Source organism: Pogona vitticeps, chromosome 1 (assembly GCF_051106095.1).
Source record: "Pogona vitticeps strain Pit_001003342236 chromosome 1, PviZW2.1, whole genome shotgun sequence".
Lineage (NCBI taxonomy): Eukaryota > Metazoa > Chordata > Lepidosauria > Squamata > Agamidae > Pogona > Pogona vitticeps.
This window is the reverse complement of record NC_135783.1, coordinates 74,701,653-74,726,379: the sequence shown is the minus strand read 5'-3', so window position 1 is coordinate 74,726,379 and position 24,727 is coordinate 74,701,653. Positions and strand designations below refer to the sequence as shown.

Genomic DNA, 24,727 nt, shown 5'->3' with positions numbered 1-24,727 from the left:
ATTTGTGTCGTCATAGTGTGTAGTGGCTCTTGGTTTCTCTGTTGTAACAAATAAGATAAACCACTAGCAGGAGGATATTTAGTTTTATTTCATTTTCAAGCCTTATTCCCACCTTTCAATTGATCTTTAACTCAGTTTATGTATAAACTGTTAAAACAATGCGAGAGTAATGTTTAAAAACAGAAACAAGCACAATAAACAAAATAAAACCTTTTATCTTTCAGTATTCTTAAAGAACAAGAAGTCCTATTTGGTATAAAAATGAAAGATTGTAAAATGTTTTAGTCTTTAACTATTTTATCAACAAACAAAGCAACATGTAGCAGCTGAAAACAAAGCAATTGTGTATGATAGTACAACAAACCCTTAGCAAAACATTGAAGATGTAATCTTGTGCCTAGAAATCAGTAAACGGGGGCACCAGGTGCCTATTGAATACTTGGGACTGCAGCCGCAAAAGGGTTCTCATCCAGGGTCATCCAGGGCAAGTTTATACTTGAGTGATGGTCCTTCAGGTAACCTTGGATAACTGGAGGCCATTTGGGGAGATTATAACACCATTTATACACACACAAACACAATATTGATAATTCAGCTCTGTGGATTGTTCATAGCAAACTGGGAGCTAGCAAAACATACGATCAATTAATGATATAGTCACCCATACTCTGGACCTGTTGCAGTTTCTACTGCTTTTCAGAAGCAGCTGATTATATGTGTTGAAGTAATCTAACCTCAGCATTAACCTTTAGGATCATGTTTGATGTCAAAGCAGCCAAACTTGGTAGAAATGTACTCCACATATGCCAGCTGAGCATCAGTATGGGGGCCTGGTTCCACAGTTGTACTGTATGCTCCTGGAGAACAGAAACAGTGGATGGCATATCCACATTGTTATGCATGAAGTGGGTACCTCCCCAAGTGTTTAAGTGTACACCTTTGCCATGCATGCCAGGGCAAACTGGATAAACATTAAATGCCACATAAAGCTCAAAATATGGGCCCCAAAAAAGCTGAAAGAAACTGTTAATGGTTTGGTAAAGAGGTAACAAAATATGAGAAGCATTAACTGTCACAATCTATGAAACTGTTGTGTGATAAGGGTATGTGATAAGGGAGAATAGAAACTGCCTTGATGGACTGAAGGTCAAGATGTTCCCAGGGATGGCTCGGCAGAGGACACAAAAGGATGGGGAGGAATATACAACTGACGTTCAAGTCAAGCCTAGCTCTGTAAATGCTGCTATTCTTCACACCATGTGGCTGATAGAAGTTGGATATAAAGGTATATGTTGGAATCTTACAACACAAAGTGATTAATTTCCCTCTTTCATCCATGGCTTTTCAGTGGAAGAGGCATTCTGAAGATTCACATGATGTTCAACCAATGGCATTAAGCTCCATGTGTCTCTAACACCAGTGATGGAAGAGAATGCAGACCCAACTTGATGTGCTGCATTGTATGGGAAGCCAAAGCATAGAGCTGGCTGGATGTTCACTTGCTCTCCAGAAAGTGGGGTTAGAGCCAACATCTGGGACTCACTATTAGAAAGTGAAGCATAATGGTCTTCTGTTCTGGGTGTGCTGGAATCCAAGAGAAAGAACGGACTGTAAGACTTTGCCTGCAGATTGCCAGAATATTGCATTTCTCCATCCTTGAGGTATGAAAACGACTCTGCTGAAGAAAGGGTAGAGCTGTGTTGTCCTATGGGTTGGGCCTTCAACTCCTGTGTTAATGAGCAGGACGATGTTTGTAAGGTCGGTGGTGTCTGCATCCTGCAACATCCTTGGAAATTGCATACTTCTAAACATGGACAGTCCAAGCACAGGCCGTGATGAGCCAGTGAAGGACCCTGGCTGTCTCTGAAGTAACGGTCCCGATGTAGATCACCCACCAAGTCTTCATATTTACCTGGTCTTGCAAAAGTGTTTCCAGAATGGCTTTTTGCTCTGAAAGATAATGCAGAAAATTGCTCTGACATGGCTTCCATATGTCTTGCCTGATCTTGTAATACAGTCGACTCGGGCTGCCAGTTGTTTTGGTGTGCGCTTGACCAATCACTTGCTGAACCCTGGATACTTTCTCTTTTCCACTGTGGGGAATCAGTGTGAAGTGTTGTCATGCTGACTCTTGAGCTGTTTCTGTTGCCAATGAGTCCACCCCCTCTAGGGCCAGCTACAGTTGATGTATACCCAGTCTTAGTCTTTGTTCTCCAGAGCTGTCCTGTTTTTTGAGTAGGTGTATAGGTCTTTGTCTTAGCTCGGAGCTCATCAGCTACGGAAAGATGGTCCCAATTCAGTCTTTCTGGATGAGAAAATTTGCACTTGATGCCATACGTACATTTTTTGTCTGGAGAAAAAGGAACAGATAATTAGTGTGTGCCAAGTAGTCTATACGGGTATTATCCTTGGATTCTGGAAACCCTATAGCACTATTGCTCCTTTGCATTACTTTAAACTGGCAGATAAAACCAAGTACAGTGGACCCTTGACTTACAGACGGCTTGACTTACAGACTTTTTGAGTTACAGACTTCTCTGGCCGCAAAATTTAGGTTTGACTTGCAGACTGAGATTTGACTTACAGACCAGAAAAAAACCAAAATGGAACAAAAACGGCCTGTTACGGGATTAATCGGTTTTCAATGCACTGTAGGTCAATGGAGACTTGACTTACAGACTTTTTGACTTGAGAACCGCCTTCCAATACGGATTAAGTTCTCAAGTCAAGACCCCACTGTAACAGTTTTAAGCTAGTCAATGGACCACATTATGCATTAAGTGTTGGCCCCTTGACTGGGTATAACTTACTTTGCCAGTGTATCAAAGGGGGAAAAAAGATACATTCAGTCCCTCTGCAGTCATTGTCAGAACTCCATCGTTCTCATGTGAGATCTTGTTACTGAGGACAGCTTTCCATGTGCAAAAAGAATGTGTCATGGTATGCAAAGTACTCCCACAGGCTACTCCTTTACTAACAAAGAAGATATGCCAAAACATATTATAATGTCTTGTACCACCATCATCAAGTGCCTGGGTTCGGTTGTCGCATGGTGAGCTCCTCAGAGGACAGCAAAATTGGAGTTGTTGTATACCCATTGATTGATATGTTTGCTACTTAACACAGCACCTCTATATGTATTAACAGCAAGAGGGATTAGATTTAACACTACTGTTAATTGCCATGGGGATTTCTTAAATTAACTCATCTTTAAATTTAGATGATGTCTTTTCAGAGTTTTTTATTAATTAATTTAGATTAATATGGTGCTTTTTTTACATATATTGTAATGGCCACTGGCGATACAAATAGAACCTGGGGCTCATCCAGATGGAACTTTTTTTCCCCCACTTTGTGTCAGCATTGATCTTACTGGGATTTCTGTACATACTACCCCACTTTTCTTTCCTCTTGAGGAATCAAATCAAAAGTCTTGAGGAAACCCTTGAAGAAACAATTTAAAACTCTTTTAAAAGCTTTAAAACAATCTTATAACCATAGAATAATTGAGTTAGAAGGGCACTAAGTCCAACTCCCTACTCAATGCAGAAATCCAAATCAAAGAAGATCTGATGGACAGTGATCCAGTTTTCTCTTTAATGCCTCCAGCATTGGCGCACTCACCCCCTCCCGAGGTTATTGAGCTGGTTTTTGCTGGCTGGATCTCTTTTGTTTTACACATCAGTACTACCTTAAGAATCAAATACCTTAAAAAACCACTGTTTTAAAAATCTGGAGAAAACTCTAGAAATAATAATCTGCTGGATTTTTTTTTACTAAAAGTTTGTTTGTTTATTTGTTTACAGAGTAATGCATCCAACACAGTGGACACCTGCTGCTAATCCATGCGGAAATATCAACTGCCTAAAAAAACCCCACTTTTCCCAAAATCTCAACTGCCTTCGGAAACACTATTTATGGTTTTATGTAGGATTTCCTCCCCTGTATTTGGCGTTGGGGTTGGTTACCTAAAACTCAGTAGTGCTAGAGTGAAACCTTCTGCCTAAAGAAGCTATTGCCACCTGAAATCCACCACCACTATAAAGGAAAACAAACAAAAACAAAAACCCACCACCTCTTGGAATCATTTTTTTAAAAGCATGGGAAAACAGTGTGTGCATGCATGCGTCACACTTTGTCACAGCTGGTACCAGGTTTCAAGGATGGTCATTTTCCTTAAAAACAAGGTGTGTGGCCAACCTTAAACTTTACATGGGGAAAAAACCCCACAAACAAGCAGCATCAGTGTGTGTTGCTCATTGCAATGACACAAAAAGATTTGTGAGTTTCCAATGTTGCAGACACCTGAACATCTCTACAAGGTACACATCCCCTTCATTTGAATTTTAGAATAGAAGCATTAAAAGTAGGTGCAGGAATCATTGCACCTTGGCTTTTCTGCAGCATTTGAAATTTCTTTCTCTGTGGGTCCTATGAGATAAGTAGATGAGCACTAAACATGACACAGAGATAAAACCTACCGTAAGGGCACAGCTGCCATTTCGGCTCAGGGACGAGAGGTTTTTTTCTGAGAAAATTATCAAGAGAGGGTCCATGTCGGCCCAAGGGGTCATCAGGAGGCATGAATCTGAAAGTAAAATAGAGTTTACTATTTGAGCATCTGAATCAAGTTTTCTGAATAGCAGTCAATGTCACAGTGAAGATTCTTGGCATAGCTTCAGCATCAGATTATACCTTTTCAGAAAGCAAAAGGCTTTCCCCATATGTCATGGACTGGATTTTGCAGCAGAATCCTGCATTCGAAATGGCTCTTTCTTTCAATGAAACCATTTTGAACCAGCTGAGCTATTACACTGCCTGAATGGAAGAGGAAGATATCTCTGCCAGTTCCTCTCTTCCTACAGTTCCCCATATCCCTCCAGAGGATTTGGGGAACCTCCTTTGATGGCGAGGTAGTATCAGCTGGAATTGGGTTCTGACAATAGGAATATTCTGAATGGACCTCTACTAGGGAACATGCCTACTAGCCAATTAAAACTCTGGGTGTCACACAATTAAAACTGCACTTGACTATGTTAAAGTTTAGCTGGTCCTGTTGAAGTAATTCAGCATGAGATGTTTTGCACAAAACTGGCAACCTCTTACTTGTCATTAACAAAGGAATACATCAGTAGTCGCTGCTCAATAAACCATTTCCACTCAGGATTTTCACTCTGCAGGTCCCGAAAATTGTCATTGGAAACAATGACTCCATCTTGTTCATAAGCCAATTTGACTATGTATCGATCATCATAGCACACCATCCTTTTGCCCTTCATTTTTCGGGATGGTGTATACACAAGAATTGCTTGCTTCTCAAGGTTTTCAAGGATGTGCTGATCTAAATGCAAAAATAAGAGGAGATTCAGCAGCAGCAAGAACACAGACAGCAAAAGAAGATCACAAGCAGAAGTTGAAGCTGTTATTTGGAAAAACCACATGCACACACCCCATAGAAAATCCAAAACAACAACACACAAACCATTAAATATAATGTAAATTAAGAGCAGAAGATAAAGCTCACTCTAAGTTGGAAGTGTGTGGATTGAATCCATTTTAATTATCCTGATTCAGTTCAACTGAATCTAGATAAATCTTTGGTAAATTTTAAGATGACCCAAACTTGTATCAGTACATATAATCATATGCTCAGTACCTTATAAATGTATCAGTTATCTATCCAGCCATGTACACAAGAGCTGAAGGGTGTGAGCGACTGGTGGTGATGAGGCTGGTGGCGGCGGCAGGTGCACAAATAAAAACAAGAGGATCACTGGCCTCTGGGTGGTGGCCCATTGGATGGTTTGGGCTAGCCCTGTTAATTTCAGTTTAAAAAAAACACTACAGCTGATGACATCATCAGCCTAACATGCCATCACTTATTGAACAAAGTTTCAGCCAGCAACCCCCACTTACACACAATCCATGTGTAAGTGGGGGTTGCTGGCTCAAACCTCGTTCTATAAGTGGCGCCATGTTAGGCTGATGTCATCAGCTGTGGTGATTTTTTAAACTGAAATAAAACATTTCTGATTTCTCCTCCAAAAGCTCCCACGGAATCCTCTTAATCACCAGGAAGTAGTTGGGGGCTGCAGGATGGGTGGAAATGCTTTACTTATTGAAAATAGTCACCACAAGAGTGATTTTACAAGCAGTGGTGATTTTCAGTAATTAAAGACTTCCCCTTGTCCTGTAATCCCCAATAGCTTCCTGAAGATGAAAGGGATTCCACAAGACCTTCTGGACACTTGAGGGAGGTATTGATGATGTTTTCATTCCAAAAAATTGCCGTGGTTGATAACACCATCCGTATCACCCTTTGCAAGAGAATTTAGCCAATATAATGTAATGCTGCACTTAATATAACACCTGGTACATGCATACCTGTAATGGGAGTATCAAATCGGGTTCGTTCCTTTCTCCAAGAAGGTACAAAGACTTTGATAGATTGGTGGCCTCTCTTTTTGAACCAGTCTACCACCAGCTGAATTCCCAAGCATGAAAACACTTCCTTATTTCCATGGCTGGGGAGGAGAGGGAAAGAGGGAGAGAGATGGGGGGGGGGGAAGACATTATTGTCATCATAATTTCCTCTCAGAAAGGTCTTCTGCTTTCTGCCTATGATAGCTACATGGGTTCTGATATATACAGGCTTGGGCAGTCCTATCCAGTCTTGCTAATAATCATAGTTTTTTTTATTTTATTTGCTCTTTGTGAGATTTGCAAATTTTAGACTGCCAGTTATCTATGAATAGAACACCAAAGGGTCTTTGTGGATCGAATTAGCCAAAAATGCTGGGGACACAGGGGACCAAGAGTGGATATTCTAGAAATAATGTATTCGCAAAGGCTTTCACGGCCGGGATTTAATGGTTGTTGTGGGTTTTTCGGGGGTTTTGGCCATGTTCTGAAGGTTGTTCTTCCTAACGTTCCGCCAGTCTCTGTGGCTGGCATCTTCAGAGGACAGCACTCTGTGCTCTGGTGTAGTTTACTTGGGAGTTGAGTATTTGTGGCTGTGAGCTAAAATTAGTGTGTCTTGTTGTGGGTGCATTGTTGAGATAAAGAGGAAAGATTATCTGTCACTGTGATTGGTGTCATTAGCTGGCCTTTTGTGTGTAGTGATCCCCGGTCCTTGTGGCTGGGTAGAGGTTGTTGACCTTTTGCACACTATTTTTCAGAGCTAGGAGCCAAGTTTTGTTGACTTTCAAACTTTCCTCTTTTTTGTTGAAGTTCTGCTGGTGCTTGTGGATTTCAAATGGCTTCCCTGTGCAGTCTGATGTAATGATTGCTGGTATTGTCCAGTATTTCAGTATTTTGAAGTAGAATTTCATGCCCAGCTTGAAGAAGAAAGCCACCCACAAATAAAGTATTTCTGCCATACATCAAAGGGGTCACGGACCACATGGGGAAACCTTTGAAAAAACACAACCTACAAACAGTATTCAAGCCCACCCAAAATACAACAAATGTTACGGTCAGCAAAGGACAGAAGGGACCCCCTCACCACTGCAGGAGTATACTGGATACCTTGCAGTTGTGGCCACGTATACATTGGAACCACAAAACGAAGCTTCCACACCAGAATCAAAGAACATGAGAGACGCTGCAGACTGAAACAAACAGAAAAATCTGCAGTAGCTGAACATGACCTAAAACAAGCTAATTATGGACAATATTTTATGCTGTGATTTTAGTTCCCTTTCCTCTCTACTTCACTAGCCCTAGTTCTGTGCCTATTTACAGATAAACCCTGTAGCCCTTTGGCTGAAAAGTGCCATGCCATCCCAAAACAGATGCAGAAGGCTTCTCATCCCATTACAACCAGTTTTGAGAGCACATGGGGAGCTGCAGTAGGGAAGTGGGGAGAGAGAGAGAGAGAGAGAGAGAGAGAGAGAGAGAGAGAGAGAGAGAGAGAGAGTTAGCAATTATTAAATTTCTCAGCAGCCCCATGAAATAATGATATTCCATTTTCTTTCCTTTTAAGCTTTACTCCCTATCCCAGGGTAGGTTCTGCAGCAGTCACAACATATAAAGGAACCCACGTCTTGCTTTAGACAAGGAAGGGTAAGGCAGAAATAGAAATGTAAGGAGCAAGTCTATTAACAGACATAGCTGGTTTGATTGGAGAACAAAATAGCACGGACAACAGGTAGAGATGTTCTGAGAGATAATACAGGAAAGGAACATGTGACCATGTCTACCAGGATTAAAAAGAGGGAAGCTTTTATAATGGAATCTGCAGGTACCACAGCAGCTGAAACAAAGGGTCCGGTTGCCAGCCTAATAATGGACCAAGTACAATAGACATAAAATAAGTCTGAATATTTATCCCCACAGAAGGAACCTCAGATCAAACCGATGGCTCCCAAATGGCTGCCAACTAATTTTAGCCCCACTTCATCTGCTGTTTAACCAAAACATACAGTGCTATAGTGTGTCAGAGAACCTGTGTGTCCCAAAAGAGGAGGCCCAGAACTACTAACAAATTATGGACAAGTTTTTTGAAACCCTGACATCGGAGCGTTCATCCTGGAGGCAGGCGGTGCATCACGGCCTCCCCCAATTTGAAGAGATCCTTGTCCAGCAGGCCGAGGCAAAGAGGAAGTCAATGCAGCAAAATCAGGGAGCTGGACAGGGGACAGATTGGATTTGTCCTCATTGTGGAAGGGATTGTCACTCTCGAATTGGCTTTCTCAGCCACACTAGATGCTGTTCCAAGTCCTCCATACAGAGCACGTTACCATAGTCTCTCGAGACTGAAGGATGCCTAACTAACAGTGCTATACCCTGCCAGGGCTAAATCTACATTACAGTGGTGCCCTGCATAGCGAGGTTAATCCGTTCTGGATTAACCTTCACTATGTGAAAACATCGCTAAACGGAACACAAAAACCCATTGGAATGCATTAAACATTGTTTAATGCGTTCCAATGGGCCCTAAACTCACTGTTCAGCAAGGATCCTCCAGAGGGGCGGCAATTTTCGCCGCCTCGGTAAGCGAGGAATCCATCCAGAAACCAGCGGCGGCCATTTTGGAACCACCAGTCAGCTGGCATTCCCCCCCCAGCTGGCCGGCGGGTCCTTGCTCTGGAGGAAGAGGAGGAGGTGAAAGGTGAAGCAGGAGACGGGGAGCAAGGCGACCAGCTGCGCCAGGGCCCCTTCCCTTCTCTCTTCCCCTCTGTTGCCGAGAGAGCAAGCCGAGAGCTCTCAGCTTTTGGAAGAGGGGAAGGCGGAGAGGGCGTGCAGGCGCCCAGCCACGCTGGGGCTCGTTCCCTCTCTCCTCCTTCCTCCTGCGCTGGGGCTCGTTCCCTCTCTCCTCCTTCCTCCACAGCCCCGGGAAGAACAAATCGGCTGGTGGCCAGCCTTTGGAGGAAGGGGAGGAGATGGAGGCGGGGAGGGCGTGCAGGCCCCCGGCAGCGCTGGGGCTCGTTCCCTCTCTCCTCCTTCCTCCACAGCCCCGGGAAGAACAAGCCGGCCGGTGGCTGGCCTTTGGAGGAAGGGAAGGAGATGGAGGTGGGGAGGGCGTGCAGGCGCCCGGCAGCGCTGGGGCTCGTTCCCTCTCTCCTCCTTCCTCCACAGCCCCGGGAAGAACAAGCCGGCCGGTGGCCAGCCTTTGGAGGAAGGGGAGGAGATGGAGGCAGAGACGGCGAGCCAGGAGCCCGGCCCTTTCCCTTCCCATGCCCCCTCCCCCACCCTGGGAGGAGCGAGCTGGCTAAAGCACTGCTCGCTGCCGGCCTTGGGCTGAGCACCCGCCGCCTCGTCCTCGGAGGAAGAAGAGGAGGTGGAGCGGGAGAAGGGCAGTCAGGCACCCGGCCCTTTCCCTTCCCCCGCCGCCTCTGCCGCCCCGGGAGGAGCGAGCTGGCCGCCCACCGGCTTTTTCGGCCAGCTGACAGGTGGGAGCTTGAGAAGGACCGTGGGGGGGAGCCCTCCCCCCTGGTCCTTTGGAAGCCCCGCCGGTCAGCTGGGGGAAAAAAGGGCCTATGGGGAAACATCGCAAAGTGATGTTTCCCTATAGGGAACATCGGTATGCGATCGCATTACCGATCGCAAAATCCGCATCGCTATGCGGATTCTTCGTTAAACGGGGCGCTCGTTATGTGAGGCACCACTGTATAAACTTCTCCCATTTTTAATCAGTGACAGAGTCATAGCTTTCTCAAAATAATTATGGAAACGGTGGTTTACAGATGATGTCATCCATTCAAACTGAAGGTCTGCTGCCTTAGCCCACTGAAGAGGTTTCACATGTGAGTGCAAAATAGTCAGGCACAGCCTACAGTCTGTCCTCCCTCCCCCAATTTATCTTAGATCTAAGATGACAGCACAGAAATCCACCCTACACCACCTACCCACCCCACCTCCGCTCTTATCAACAGTGAGTCTGCAATATGACTAGCGACCTGTTGCCATAATAACGAAGAATTCTTATCTCCTTTTTGTGTGCGCAGACTTGCATCAAAGCAGGCCTTGGCAAAGTGACTTCCTACCATGCAGACCTCTGTGGTTTACGTTAATAGTTAGCGGGATGGAGAAGATGGGGCAGGGTGTCATGCCCAGAAAATCAGACAAATGGTTCTGGAAAAATGGAAATTACTGTACTATAATAAAGGCAAAGAAGAGAACAAATCATACTTATTTCAATCATGGCTTGGGAAAAAAATGAAATTTTTTTGGCTGGCAGTTTCTAGAACCACTCACCCAACATGGTAATGCTGGCTAATTCTGGGACTTCTAATTTTTCTGAGCTCTGCTTTTAAATACCCTTTCTCTCATAAGGTACCTCTGCTTAATGCTATCTGTATCTAATTCTGCTACTTACTATTTATGACAGGAGTATTTCACTTGTGCCTATGTCTTTTGATGGAAGAGCAAATGCACCCCAACTGATGATGTGCCAACATGATGCAATGCCCTTAAGAACCACCCTGCTACAGGGGAGTCAATGTACCATAAACCCTTTGTGCATTTCCTCTCTGCTCAGATGTTTTAGCTTGTATCTAGTAACTTGAGAGGGGTAAGCTAAGAAGAAGTGAGATCACTGGCCAGATGGGCTGTATAGAAATTGAATAAACAAACAAATATTTTTTAAAAAAACGAAAGTTGCTTGCCTCATTGCGATGTTGCTGCCATCGATTACAATAGGCCTCAAATTACTGGTGGGATCACAGGCTTCCTCCTCAGTAAATGGATGGGAAAAGGGTGATTCCCGGCATGAACCACGGACAATAGTGTTAAGGTGAAAAGGTTGTGGCCAGTTCTCACATTCCTGAGGTCTGCTTGCCATCCGAATCAGCTCCTGTAGCAGATCATTCTCTGAGGCTTCTTGACCCAGCTTCTCCAGCACTTTGCACACTTCATCCTTACCATAGCCCAGCTTGTGGAAAAATTCCAACTTATTTTGTTGTGCTTCCATCTCTGAAGCAGGAAAGGAAAGCCTGTTGGCGATAAGACTTTATAAAGCGGAGAACGAGCTGTGTTTATGTGCAACGAAGGGATGCGATGCTTCCAATGAACAGAGCTGACCCAGTGCAACTGTGCTGAACATTGGCATTGGAGAGAAACAAGAGAGAACAACTGTTGAATGAAGACGAGACACACCAAGGAACTACAGATCCTGAAGACAGTGAAACCCTTCAGAGTGCTTAAACTATAATGCATGTCTTTTTTTAATGCACGTTAAGTGTTCCCATAAACATTTAGGGTGTCTACTGATTCTATTTACCCATTTTTGTCTGTTAAAAAAAATCTTAATTCCCTTCAAAACAGCAGTATTGTTTATAAATTAGAAACAATTTATGGGTACAGCTACCCATATATCAGCCGAATGGCGCAAGAAATAATGGCTGGTATTTTGTCGAGACCAGACATATTCTCCCCAACACGTGTACTTTCATACATCTTCACATGGAGTGGAGATGCTGACAGCCAAAAAAGGCTCCGTACATATTGGGGGGGCGGGGAGTTATCAGAAACCACTGTTGAGTGTGCCCTCGGGAAAGGTGGGAGACTAAATTGCTCTCTTCTAGCCTCGGCTGTTTTAAAATACTGGAGGAAAGTCTCATCGAGCTTCTGTTTGTTTGTTTTTTCCAATGGCAGCTCATTCCATTAAGGCAAATAAGGCACCAGCGCACCTGAGGCTACCCAGACACTAGTTCACGGTCTGCGTGCTTGCTAAACAGGCAGAGCACCTCTGTGTATGTCAGTGCTTGCCCATTTGCATTTCTCTCTCACACTCACTGTCTGTATGAATGTCCACTTTCATCCTGCCTCTGCCTACACTGGTTGCTCTGCCCTCTGCCTCACCAGCCACAGTGGGCACCAGCTGAGTTCAGAAAAAATCATGATGAGACATGAAAATATCTTAAATCGTATTAGCTGCCTTTCAACTTACCAAGAGACTCCAATCTTTTCTTAGACGTTCTGAGCCCCAGTGGATCCCTCTCTTATTAAATAAACTTTCTGGGTAACCAATATTCGTCAGAACATCAGGTATGTGCCTAAGATAGGTGTGCAAGAGTGACGTATGCACAGACCAAGACATATGCATACGCACATAGTCCGATGAGGCTTATCACTGACTCAAACATCTGAAAACAACTTAACTGAAGGATTGCACTTGTGCAGTGTGGTTAGTGAAGTACCGATACTATCTCTCTCCAAACTAGCATAGCTGATCTGAAAAGCTGCAAGTGCTTAGCTAAGTAAACACTGTCCAGTGTTGCTGGAGAAATGTGTCATTAGCAACCTGTGAACACAACATTTGATTTCTGGTTTGTTTGTTTTCTCCTTCTTCCTTTTTAAAAACCACAACTCTACTCAGGATGTGGGTATCATTCACTTTCGATGATTACTGCCAGTTTGTGACAAGTTTTTGCTCTGTTATCATCCCTGCTGTTGTAATTGGTAGAGGACTAGTCATGAGGCAGAGCAGATGCTTTGTCTCTGGTCGCACGTTTGCAGCAGTTTGAAGGCAACAGATGTACCCTAAAGAGTGTGTGGCTGTATATCCTCAGCTCTTTCACACCAGTGCTTTATAATGGGGGGGGGTGTTACATACAGCACTGATGTTACCTGTCTGTCATGGGTTTGGAGGGAAAGTTCCATCCTATGGGGAGTGGAAGGCGGGACATCAGGAGGAGGGGCTGTACTGTATATATAGGTGAAGCCTGTGTGGAGAAGTTCAGGAGACGCTGGGATGTGAAGACGAAGCAGCAGCTGGGAAGAAGAAGCTGGTGTGGGAGTCTGTGTGTCAGACAGGGTACTACTGTGTGTCAGAGTACCAACCTGATAGGTTCAGGTGTCTGTTGGTTAGCCAGAACTGATAGGTTCAGGGTCTGTGCTTCAAGTTAAGGGTTCTGTGTGAACCAAACTGTATGCATGTATGAATGAGACTAAGCCACGTTACTATATCTTATTCACCTGATCATTTTATTTTCCCTGTGTGTTGTATTTAATAAACCTTATTCTTTTATTTGTTGAAAACCCATCCCTGGTCTGTGTGACTTCTTATAGGGAATGGTTGGTGGCAGCTTAGTTAACGTGTGGCAGATCCCAGTAGGTCTGGGTTTGTCACATTGATTGGTGTCCAGCGTGTGGGATATGACTGGTCCAGTTGTCCAGTGGTCCAGCAAAGCCTTGGCAAGAGTGCCCAGAGCGAGGGGGGTCTAGTCAGGGACAATCTGAGAGCGCGTAGGTAATCTTCTAGGTGTGCCTCACGGGGGGGTGCACTAGTAGAAGAACGTGTAACCTCAGATTGGGGGCTAGATTAGGGAGCTCTGAGGCAGCCTGTTTTGGCGGGAAAAAGCTGAGGCAAAACTGTGAAATAGCAGTGAGCTAGTTTGTCTGCTGAGAGGCCCAGCAGAGGGGGGTAGACTCTAGCTCGCAACTGTTGCAAGTAGTGCTGAAGAACAGCAGCAATCTATAGGGAAAGCTGGTTCTGAGGCAAAAGAAAAAAAAAGTGGTCGTTTTATTTTGAGGCTTGACTTTTTAAAGCAGCGTGTTCTGGGGGGGAGTATGCCTTTGACTCGAAGCCAAATGGCAGAAATGGGTGAAGTGAAAGACCCCCAGGTTGACCAAGGTTCTGAGGATGAATTTGGCTCAGTGCAGGGTGACAGCACGGGAGAACAGAACCCAGAACTCAAAAGAATGCTCATAGCCCAACAGCATGAACTGAGGATGAGGCAATTTGAAGTGGAGGAAAGGGAAAGGGAAAGGAAAGGCAATTTGAATTGGAATTGCAGAGAGAGAAAATTGCTCTGGAAAAAGAAAGGATGGCGTTTGAATTAAGGAAATTGGAAATGATGAATCAGAACAATAATAACAATAGGGATTCTGAGGGAGGCCAATTGTCTAAAGCTGACCTGAAGAAATTCCCTGTGTACCACAAGGGAGATTGTCCTGAGGTGTTCTTTTCCTTAGTGGAAAGAGCGTTTGTGGACTTCTCAGTGAGGGAAACTGAGAAGATGACCATCATGCGATCTTTAATCAGTGGTAGCCTGGCCGAAGTTTATTCAGAGATGCCAGAGGAACTGATGAGAGATTTTGCAGAGTTTAAAAAACTGGTGTTTGCAAGACATGGGATAAATGCGGAACAGCTGAGGCAAAGATTCAGGTCCCTCACAAAGAAACCAGAGCAGACTTTTACCCAAGTGGGGGCTCAATTGGTGAGGCTGCTAGAGAAATGGCTATCTCAGGAGGGGACAGAGACCTTTCAGCAGCTCAAAGACTTGATAGCGCTGGAACAGTTCTATTCAGTCCTGCATGGGGAACTGAAATTCCAGGTGAGGGAAAGGAACCCAAAATCTGTGGCAGAAGCAGCCGAGATCGCAGATTTTATTTCCCAAATAAGAAAGCCCTTGGGTGAGGGGAAAGCGATGGGAAAACCTAAAGAAACCTACAGCAAGTACTCTCAGGGACCAGGGAAAAACCAGCAAGGGGGAGGGGCCCATGGTGCAGGGAAGCCCTCAGAAATGAAACCAAGACCTCAGATTTTGGAGGGAAAACCAAAACAAGATGAGAGAGAATCAAAATACACCAGAAAATGTTATTTCTGTCAGGGAAAGGGCCATCTAATCTCAGAGTGTGAGAAATTAAAGCAGCTAAAAGGAATGGTGCCTCAGGATTCGAGTGGAACCAAGCCAAAAGCTGTGTTCTGTGTCCAGAAAGAGCAAGGCTCATTGTCACTGAGGGAGCCTGTTGCCATGGCTACTCAATCTGGAACAGCTACATCTGCTGATCAGGCTGAGGAAAATGGTCCTCTTGTAGAGGTCAGGCGCTGCCTGTTGGTGAGAACAGATTCTCAGTTGTTTGAGACAGCAGGGGTGGACGTAGGAATACTTGACCGTCAGTATCGGGGGCTGCGGGACACTTGTTCTCAGGTGACCCTGTGCCATCCAGATATTATTCCTAGGGAATATGTAATCCCAAATGAGAGCATGAAGGTGGCAGGGATTGAGGGACAGGTGATCTCTCTGCCAGTAGCGGAGGTACCTGTCAACTTTCAAGGCTGGAGGGGAGTTTGGCGGCTAGCAATTTCATCGACTCTGCCAGCAGCCGTGCTCGTGGGAAATGACCTGGCTGAACATGTGAAAAGGGTGCTAGTGATTACACGTTCACAAGCCACCACGGGGACAGTTCAGGGGGGTAATGATGAGCCCGAGACGGAAGCAGAGGGGAGTTCAGAAGCTGTGGTGGAAACCTTAACCACAGACAGCAGATTTGGACAAGAGCAAAAGGCAGACGCCACTCTCCAAAAGTGTTTTGAACAGGTGACTGACGCCCAGCTAACACCTGAAACCCCAGTGAGATTTCTGGAGAAAAAGGGGATTTTATATAGAGAGACCCTGAGGAATATCTCAAAAGGGGGAGATGGGATCAGAAGTCAGCTGGTGGTACCTGAAAAGTATCGCCCCATGATCTTACAAAGGGGGCACTCTGACATGTTTGCTGCACACTTAGGGGTGAACAAAACACAGCAGAGAATCACACAGAATTTTTACTGGCCTGACATAGGGAAGCAGATCAGGGAGTTCTGTAAACAATGTGATGTGTGTCAAAGGCAGGGGAATAGCCGCGACAGGACCAAAGCAAAGTTGTGCCCTTTGCCTGTGATTGACACTCCGTTCAAATGCATAGGGGTGGATATTGTGGGACCTTTGCCCAAGGCCACAAAGAGGGGGAACAGGTTCATTCTCACCATTGTGGACCATGCCACGAGGTACCCTGAAGCCATACCCTTGACTAACATTGAAACTAACACAGTGGCAGATGCCTTGGTGGGGTATATGTCCAGGATGGGATTTGCCTCAGAAATAATCACAGATTTGGGCGCATCGTTCACATCAAAGCTCATGAAACGCTTATGGCAAATCTGTGGAATTAAGCACAAGGAAACCACTGCCTATCATCCTGAAAGTAATGGGTTAACTGAGAAGTTCAATGGGACTCTAATGCGCATGATTAGGGCTTACTTGGCAGAGAATCCAAACAATTGGGACCAGAAGCTGCAATCCCTTTTGTTTGCTTATCGATCAGTGCCACAAGCCAGTACCGGGTTCAGTCCATTTGAACTTTTATTTGGGAGAAGGGTGAAAGGGCCCCTTGATTTGATCAAACAAAATTGGGAGCAGATCACCCAGGATGACCCACAAGATGTTGTGACATACATAGACACCTTGATGAATGACCTAAAGAGAAATCTAGAGCTGGCAGCAGAAAACCTGCAAGCTCAGAAGGTCAGACAGAAAACATGGTATGACCACAAAGCTAGAGAGAGGCACTTTGACCCAGGGGAGGAAGTGCTTTGGCTTAGGCCCTGCAGAGAGAATAAACTGCAGCTCAAATGGGCAGGACCATATAGGGTCATTTCCAAGATGTCAGACCTGAACTACCTTATAGAGCAGGAGGAGAACCAAGCAAGGAGGGTGGTTCATGTGAATGCCCTAAAACCCTACTACAGAGGGGAACAGAGGGTTTTATTTGCGATAAAAGCAGCTGAGAGTGAGGAAGCGGAATTACCCTTCTGGGAGGGTAGAGGGGAAGTAAAATACAACCCAGAGGAGGTAAAGATCAGTCCTGCACTCACCCAAGACCAGCAGCAAGAACTAAAAATGCTGCTTAGTAAATATCAACAGGTGTTTTCCAACAAGCCGGGGATAGTGAAGGGAGTGATGCATCGGATCCACACAGGGGATGCACCCCCGCAGGCAGTATCCCCATACCGAGTAACGGGACCCTATAGGGACAAGGTGCGGAAGGAGCTGGACGAGATGCTTAGGGAGAACATAATCGTCCCCTCTTCTAGTCCTTGGTCCTCTCCGATAGTCCTTGTGGACAAGCCTGATGGGAGCATTAGGTTTTGTGTCGATTACAGGAAATTAAACCGTGTAACCACTCCTGATGCCTACCCAATGCCCAGGCTAGACAACCTGATTGAAACCATAGGGGGTTGTCGGTTCATCTCATCATTGGACCTGGTAAAGGGATATTGGCAATTAAGAATTGATCCCAGGGATCAAGAAAAGACTGCCTTTTGCAGCCCTTTTGGTCTCTATGAGTTTCGAGTCCTGAGCTTTGGTCTCAGAAATGCACCAGCCACATTCCAAAGGCTGATGGACCAGGCCTTGGCAGGGCTCAGTGACTTTACAGTGGCCTACATTGACGACATAGGGATCTTCAGTAATACCTGGGAAGATCACCTGATACACCTGGAATTAGTGCTGCAGAGGTTAAGTGCAGCAGGGCTAACAGTAAAGGCCAGCAAGTGTCAGCTGGGTAGCCCAGAGATAAAATACTTGGGTCACATGGTAGGGGGAGGAGTGATAAAACCCCTAGAGGCCAAAATAGAAGCCGTTCGTGATTGGCCCAGACCCAACACCAAGAAAAAAGTCAAATCATTTCTTGGGTTGGTGGGCTACTACAGAAAGTTCATCCCGAGGTTTAGCGAGATTGCGGCTCCGCTGACCGATCTGACGAGGAAGAAGGCTGATGACCGCATCCCGTGGACCAGCGACTGTGAGGCGGCGTTCCAGAGGTTGAAGGAGGCATTAATCAACTATCCAGTGCTGCGTGCTCCAGACTTCGACCGGGAGTTCATCATCTACACCGATGCGTCTAACAGCGGGGTAGGAGCAGTTCTGTGCCAGGAGGATGAGAATGGTGACCAGCATCCAGTGTCCTACCTGAGTAGGAAACTTCAAAAAGGTGAGAGACATTTGGCAACCGTGGAGAAGGAGTGTTTGGCCATAGTCTACGCGATCCAGAAGGCCAAGCCTTACATCTGGGGAAGACATTTTGTTCTGTGCACTGACCATTCACCACTGCAATGGTTAAAGACAATGAAAACCCACAATAGCAAACTTATGAGGTGGGCTTTAAACCTACAGGACTATGACTTTGAAGTGAAGGTGGTCAGAGGGTCAGTGAACTGTGTTGCTGACGCCTTGTCAAGAAGACCTGAAGAATGAAGACGGCGAAAGAACATGGACTATGTGTATATATTGATGACAAAAAGTTAAATGTACCTGGGTTTTTTGAATTTGGTTTGTATGAATAAAGGTAACTTGATGTAATGTATATGATAAATGTTTAAATGCCTAATTGATATGGTTAACTTAGAATGTAAGTATAAGTAAGTATGATATGGTATGTATAACTGTTGTTGTGTGTTTTATCCAGGTTGTTTTTTGGGAAAAAGCACCTTAGCTTTCCCCCTACAAAACAACTTATAAAGAGGGGAGGTGTTACATACAGCACTGATGTTACCTGTCTGTCATGGGTTTGGAGGGAAAGTTCCATCCTATGGGGAGTGGAAGGCGGGACATCAGGAGGAGGGGCTGTACTGTATATATAGGTGAAGCCTGTGTGGAGAAGTTCAGGAGACGCTGGGATGTGAAGACGAAGCAGCAGCTGGGAAGAAGAAGCTGGTGTGGGAGTCTGTGTGTCAGACAGGGTACTACTGTGTGTCAGAGTACCAACCTGATAGGTTCAGGTGTCTGTTGGTTAGCCAGAACTGATAGGTTCAGGGTCTGTGCTTCAAGTTAAGGGTTCTGTGTGAACCAAACTGTATGCATGTATGAATGAGACTAAGCCACGTTACTATATCTTATTCACCTGATCATTTTATTTTCCCTGTGTGTTGTATTTAATAAACCTTATTCTTTTATTTGTTGAAAACCCATCCCTGGTCTGTGTGACTTCTTATAGGGAATGGTTGGTGGCAGCTTAGTTAACGTGTGGCAGATCCCAGTAGGTTTTAGCATTTTAGGCATAGTCCTTTTTAAGGAGAAAAGTGGAGAAAGGAGAAATATTTTAGATTGATCGATAGATAGGTTCAGGAAGCAAAAACAGGTCTTACCTGTCATGACCCATCGGGAAGTGGTTGCCTTTAGAGATTGCAAACACGAGGATGAAACTGATTCTGGTTTTGTATAATAACTAGCGACTCCAAGGACTTTACTACAATGGTACCTGCTGTTATTGTTGCTTCTTCAAAGACAACACCAAACGGCAGCCTGATGAGGCTAGGGACAGTATATATTATTTATTTATATTTATTTATTTTTATTTATTTATTGGATTTATATACCGCCCCATAGCGCTACAAGCACTCTCCAGGTGGTTTACAATTTTTAATTATACAGGCTATACATTGCCCCCCCCAGCAAGCTGGGTACTCATTTTACTGACCTCGGAAGGATGGAAGGCTGAGTCAACCTTGAGCCGGCTACCTGGGATTTGAACCCCAGGTCGTGAGCACAGTTTTAGCTGCAGTACAGCATTTTAACCACTGCGCCACAAGGCTCATATTATATTATATTAAATGGATTTTTGGATTCACATAATTTTCCACTTCAGGGCAACAATTTTCACAGGAATTGCAGTGTGGATGTGAAGGGAATGCTGGCCAATCCACTTGTCAACAGGATATCAATGTGAATGATTGGCTGGCTGGTGCATGTAGTCAGCCTATCCTGGAGCCTGAAGGAGGAGGGGGCTAGAGGGCTGGAGTAATGAAAGAGAGAGGAGCCCGGCAGTTTGAGGGAGAAAAGGGCAAAAAGGGTTATGATGGTGGAAAAGGGGGGGATATAAAATAGAGCAAATGTTAAAGCTCGGAGAAAGATAAGGAACTGGTGGGTATGAATTATCTTAACTGGTTGTTGTAGCTGAAGAAAAACTTGAGCTCAAATTTGTTCCCAGTCTAAGGTTCTTATGTAATTAAAAGTTATCATTTTCATTTGTTAGTCACCACGTGTGGTGTGGTTAATGGCTGATGTCAGACACATGACTGGAAAGATGTTTTAAAAGGTGACGGGCCTGAGTCAGGGCAGGTCACAGCAGGGGTAACACATTAAAGAAAGAGTTCTCTCCCCTGCTGCAGTCCTGGTCTCCCCCAACTGCTGTTTGCTTTGGAAAGGAAGTTGCCATGGGTGGCAAAGAGCCATTGCAGCACACAGGAGCAGCAGGCCAAAAACAGTGTCACTGCCAACTGCGATGGTCAGAATCTCTCTCACACACACACACATACGACTACTGTATCACCAAGCATGTGTGTGTGCATGTGGGAGGACCCAATTAACAGGGCAGCAGACCTCTGAACAATGCTTAGAAAACAGATGAGGAGATCAGAGTTAGAATGTTTTTGGAATCACTTCAAAAGTTGCTAAAGCAACAGCACATATGACAAAGGAAGGGTGACCTGAATAATCTTTTTTTTGTGTGTGTGCACTTGAGCTGCATGTTGTGGTTTCCTTCTGATTTGTGTATTTTTTGCATAAAACCAGAGTAGGAACAGCTGCCACTGCTCAGCTCTATGTTGGCTTCTCATTGATAAACATCCATTAAGAATAGGTGCACACAAATTGTCCCACTGATAGGTGAAAATGTGCTGTGCCCACTTCTGTTTCAGCATTTAAGAAGGAAAAATGAGATAAAAGAAAATGCTACAAGTAGAATGGGCATTTGTGCTCACACTGTTTTGTAAACAGGGAGCCTATTGCACAATCCCTAAAGAAATGCTAGAAGCTGATTGAAGAAGCAAGACTCATAAAGATTGCCACCTCTTTTTGATGTCTTCTGCTTCTGTTAGGTCCCTCCCATTTTTGTCCTTTATCATGTCCATTTTCGCACAAAAAGTTCCTTTAACATCTCCAATTTTCTTGAACAGATATCTGGTTTTTCCCTTTATATTCTTTTCCTCTATATCCTTACACTGTTCATTTAAGAAGGGCCTCTTGTCTCTCCTTGCTATTCTTTGGAATTCTGCATTCAATTTTCTGTAACTTTCCGTATCTCCCTTGCATTTTGGTTCCCTTCTCTGCTATTTGTAAGGCGTTGGACAGCCACTTTGCTTTCTTGCATTTCCTTTTCTTTGGAATGGTTTTTGTTGCTGCCTCTTGTACAATGTCACAACCCTCCATCCAGGCACTCTGTCCACCAAATCGAGTTTCTTAAATCTGTTTCTCACTTCCACTGTGTATTCATAATGGATTTGGTTTAGATTATACCTGACTAGCCCAGTGGTTTTTACTACTCTCTTCAGTTTAAGCCTGAGTTTTGCTATGAGAAGCTGATGATCAGAGCCACAATCAGCTCCAGGTCTTGTTTTTGCCAACTGTATAGAGCTTCTCCATCTTTGGCTGCAGAGAACATAATCAATCTGGTTTTGGTGTTGTCCATCTGGTGATGTCCATGTGTAAAGTCGCCTCTTGTGTTGTTGGAAAAGAGTGTTTGTGATGACCAGCTTGTTCTCTTGACAAAACTCTATTAGCCTTTTGCCGTGCTTTGTTTTGAACTCCAAGGCCAAACTTACCATAAGGTGGAGGTCGGCAGAGGTTGGCGGATGAAGCCGGTGGACGTTAGCCTCCTGAAACCAGCTGGTGGAAGGTTGGTGGATATCGCTGGATGGAAGCCCGGGCATGTGTCGGAGGGGGAGTGAAGGTGTGTGTGTGTCGGCGGAGCTAGATGGTGTGTGCATGTGTGTGAATGTGTGTGTGGATGAGCTGGCATTCCATGGGGATGTCACCGGGGTGTGTGTGATCCAAGCATTCAGGAGCTGGCAGAGGATGGCTTCAGAAGTGGAGTGGAAGTGATGAACAGGTGGATATTCCTGGTGGAAGCCAGTGGATCTTGGCAAGCGGAACTTCGGGATGAAGTTGCCTGAACATTGGTCGGTGGATATGCTTGGGTTGAAGCCAGTTGACGGCAGTGGACGAGCTCGCCCCTTAGTTTTTCTCCCTCCTTCTCTTGCAGGGCCAGAAGCTTCCTCTTCCCCAGGGTGATGCAAGGGACAGTGCCACGTCCACCAGGGGTATCTTAGGCATCTTCTTCACATATCTTTAATAAAGCTCTGAAGATGCAAGTCTTTACAGTGGCCCTTTCTTAACTAGTAAGAAGCTGTTGGTCTTACTGTTATCATTTTTAGAACTGATTTATACAGCACTGCACTATTGCTGATATAATTTTGCATGCAAGTGTTATTTATAAAAAAGAAATCTCTTGTCAAAACCTTCCATTCTCTTAAAGTTAAGTGTAAAAGAACCCTTTTCTAATTATAGCTTTGCACAGTTTGAATTATAAGAAGAAATAGGAAGAGAGAGTCACTTTCAATCTACATATCTCTTTCCTCATCCAGTTGCCCACTTCTGCCCATAATAAGCAAATATACACAACAAGTGTTGAATAGAACTAGAAGCTAGATTGATTTAAGGCAGGTAGAAGCTGATGCGTGCATACATGCATACGCATGTACACACACACTCCAGTTACAGGTTGTTGAACCAAGGGACTGACAATCTCACTTTCAAAGTAACTAATAAGTGACTGGTGAGAAAGTCAAGAAAGGCCAACAGTAGCAGAGGAGAGAAGAGATAGGTAAAGATAAAGAAGAAATGGAGAAGGGGTCAAGGAACCAATGGACAAATACAGATAAATGCTATTTCAGCTGGGACAGCACTTAGTAAAATACTAGACGATAATTATGTTTAATTAGTTTTCTATTCTTTTCTGTTTTGATGGTGGAAAGAGGATGTTCCATTATTAAAAATCCAATGGAATGAGGAATAGGATCTCAATACATACAAGCTTTAAAAAAATCAAAACTATCAGAATTAACACCAAATTGGTGCTGTACATGCAGAGAAATGTTTTAAAAAAGTATGTTTGACACAAACATTTAACTATTAGTAGTTTCAGTTCATCTGTTCTTCCACTTACTGCACCACTAGATTCATCCCCTAGCATTAAACGTTCCCTTTTGTGAAATCTGTCCATACAATGTCCTCTGTTTTAAGTCTGTTCTTTCTTAAAGGTGCTTTCTCCTTTATCCTTTTGGGTGTTATCTATTCACTGACTACACATCCTCCTGCACGCTCCAGCTTGCTCTCTCGGAACAGAGGTTGACTAGCTGGATCCTGGGAAACTAAAGAGAAACAGTGGCCAAAGAGTCGTCTTCCTGGCATGCAGGCATGGACAACATTAAACACACACTTGTTATTAGGGGATAAGGAAATGGAAGGAATCTCACCAAAGGTAAGGACTATCATCACATTTGGAGATCCCCTGAACAATGACAGCACCCTGTCGGCTGATTGTTCCACTCTGGAAGCACCATGAGGTTGCTTCTGACACAAATAAAAGAAGAATTAGGAGAGGTGGGTTTTTTCTGTCTAAAAATATATACATAAAAAAGAAACATACAAATAGTGAAGGGCCTACTGGTCAGACAGGTATTGAAGTGGTGCTGTCTGCAACAGGTGATGACACATTCCAAAGTAAAGCTGCCCAGGACTCTAAGCTTCCCCCTGGTACGTAGTGAGTTTTGATATTTACAAAATTCAAGTATCCTACTCTATCAGCTTGAAGGAATCAGCTTCAGCTTGATAAACTCTAGACACACATTTAAACAGCACTGTGGATGGCACTCTCAGATGGCAAACTGAGACGGCATTATATCCTTGATTCACCACTCCTGTCTATGGGCAGCTTTCATAACCATCACTGGCAACATGTTTAAACATCTTCTCAGGATGAAATTTAAAAAAAAAACTTGCTTAGCGTACCGATAGTGTCTAGTCTCCTCTTTCCCTCCTTTCTCCCTGCTCAGCTATTCAGTTCCATTTCAACTGAGATGGTTTCCTTCTCTGTCCGCATTCTGTGTCATCTAAATCAGTAAGGCAAGGTTTCTCCTCCTCTCGTTATTACATTATTAGATCTTTGTTCATATGGCAACAGAACGTTATGTACTCAATATCTGCTGATGCCTCACTGTGCCTATGGACAATGCAGTTGTGACTCAGGAACATGGAACAACTTGAATGTATAATAGAATAAATGATAACAACTGAAGACACTGCATACAGTGAACTTAGCTAGACAGATTCTGCCTGCCAAAGCCACATCCTTTGATCCTGGAGCAGCCCCCAAATCCAGTTCCAGATAGTCAGACAGCTGGTGGTCAGGAACCCTTAGCCTAGGCTCCGATGGATTGCCCAGGAAGGAAGACACATGGTAACATACTGTTCTAAAGTGGAAAACTGTTTCAGCCTTGGCTGAAACCCTGCTTTTCTCATCCACCAAACTGCAATGGCTGAAATGGGTTAAAACAATTTGTACTCACATGGAATGCAGTGCCTTCCTTTCGCAGCCAGAAACATGCTAGGCTAGTTGGGCTACTGTGGTTATCCAGCACTTCTTACAGCAGGCCATAGTGCATTTGCCATTTCATTCTCTC

General features: G+C 44.5%; 1 protein-coding gene across 4 annotated transcripts; it reads right to left on the bottom strand.

The window, feature by feature from the left end:
• Positions 1 to 64: 64 nt before the first annotated feature.
• On the bottom strand, positions 65 to 24,727 carry ZC3H12D (zinc finger CCCH-type containing 12D). 4 transcript variants are annotated; one of them, XM_072995502.2, is made up of 6 exons: positions 24,614 to 24,727; positions 11,109 to 11,435; positions 6,385 to 6,524; positions 5,107 to 5,341; positions 4,482 to 4,588; positions 65 to 2,350 (listed from the first exon to the last, which is right to left on the bottom strand). In XM_072995502.2, coding segments are annotated over exons 1-6 (1,845 nt in total). In that variant the 5' UTR covers positions 24,616 to 24,727; the 3' UTR covers positions 65 to 1,316. The 4 variants fall into 4 exon arrangements, with proteins under 4 accessions (XP_072851603.2, XP_078239393.1, XP_020664522.3 ...); XM_078383267.1 differs by lacking the exon at positions 24,614 to 24,727 and adding an exon at positions 19,355 to 19,383; XM_020808863.3 differs by lacking the exon at positions 24,614 to 24,727 and adding an exon at positions 12,392 to 12,456 and having other exon boundaries at positions 11,109 to 11,532.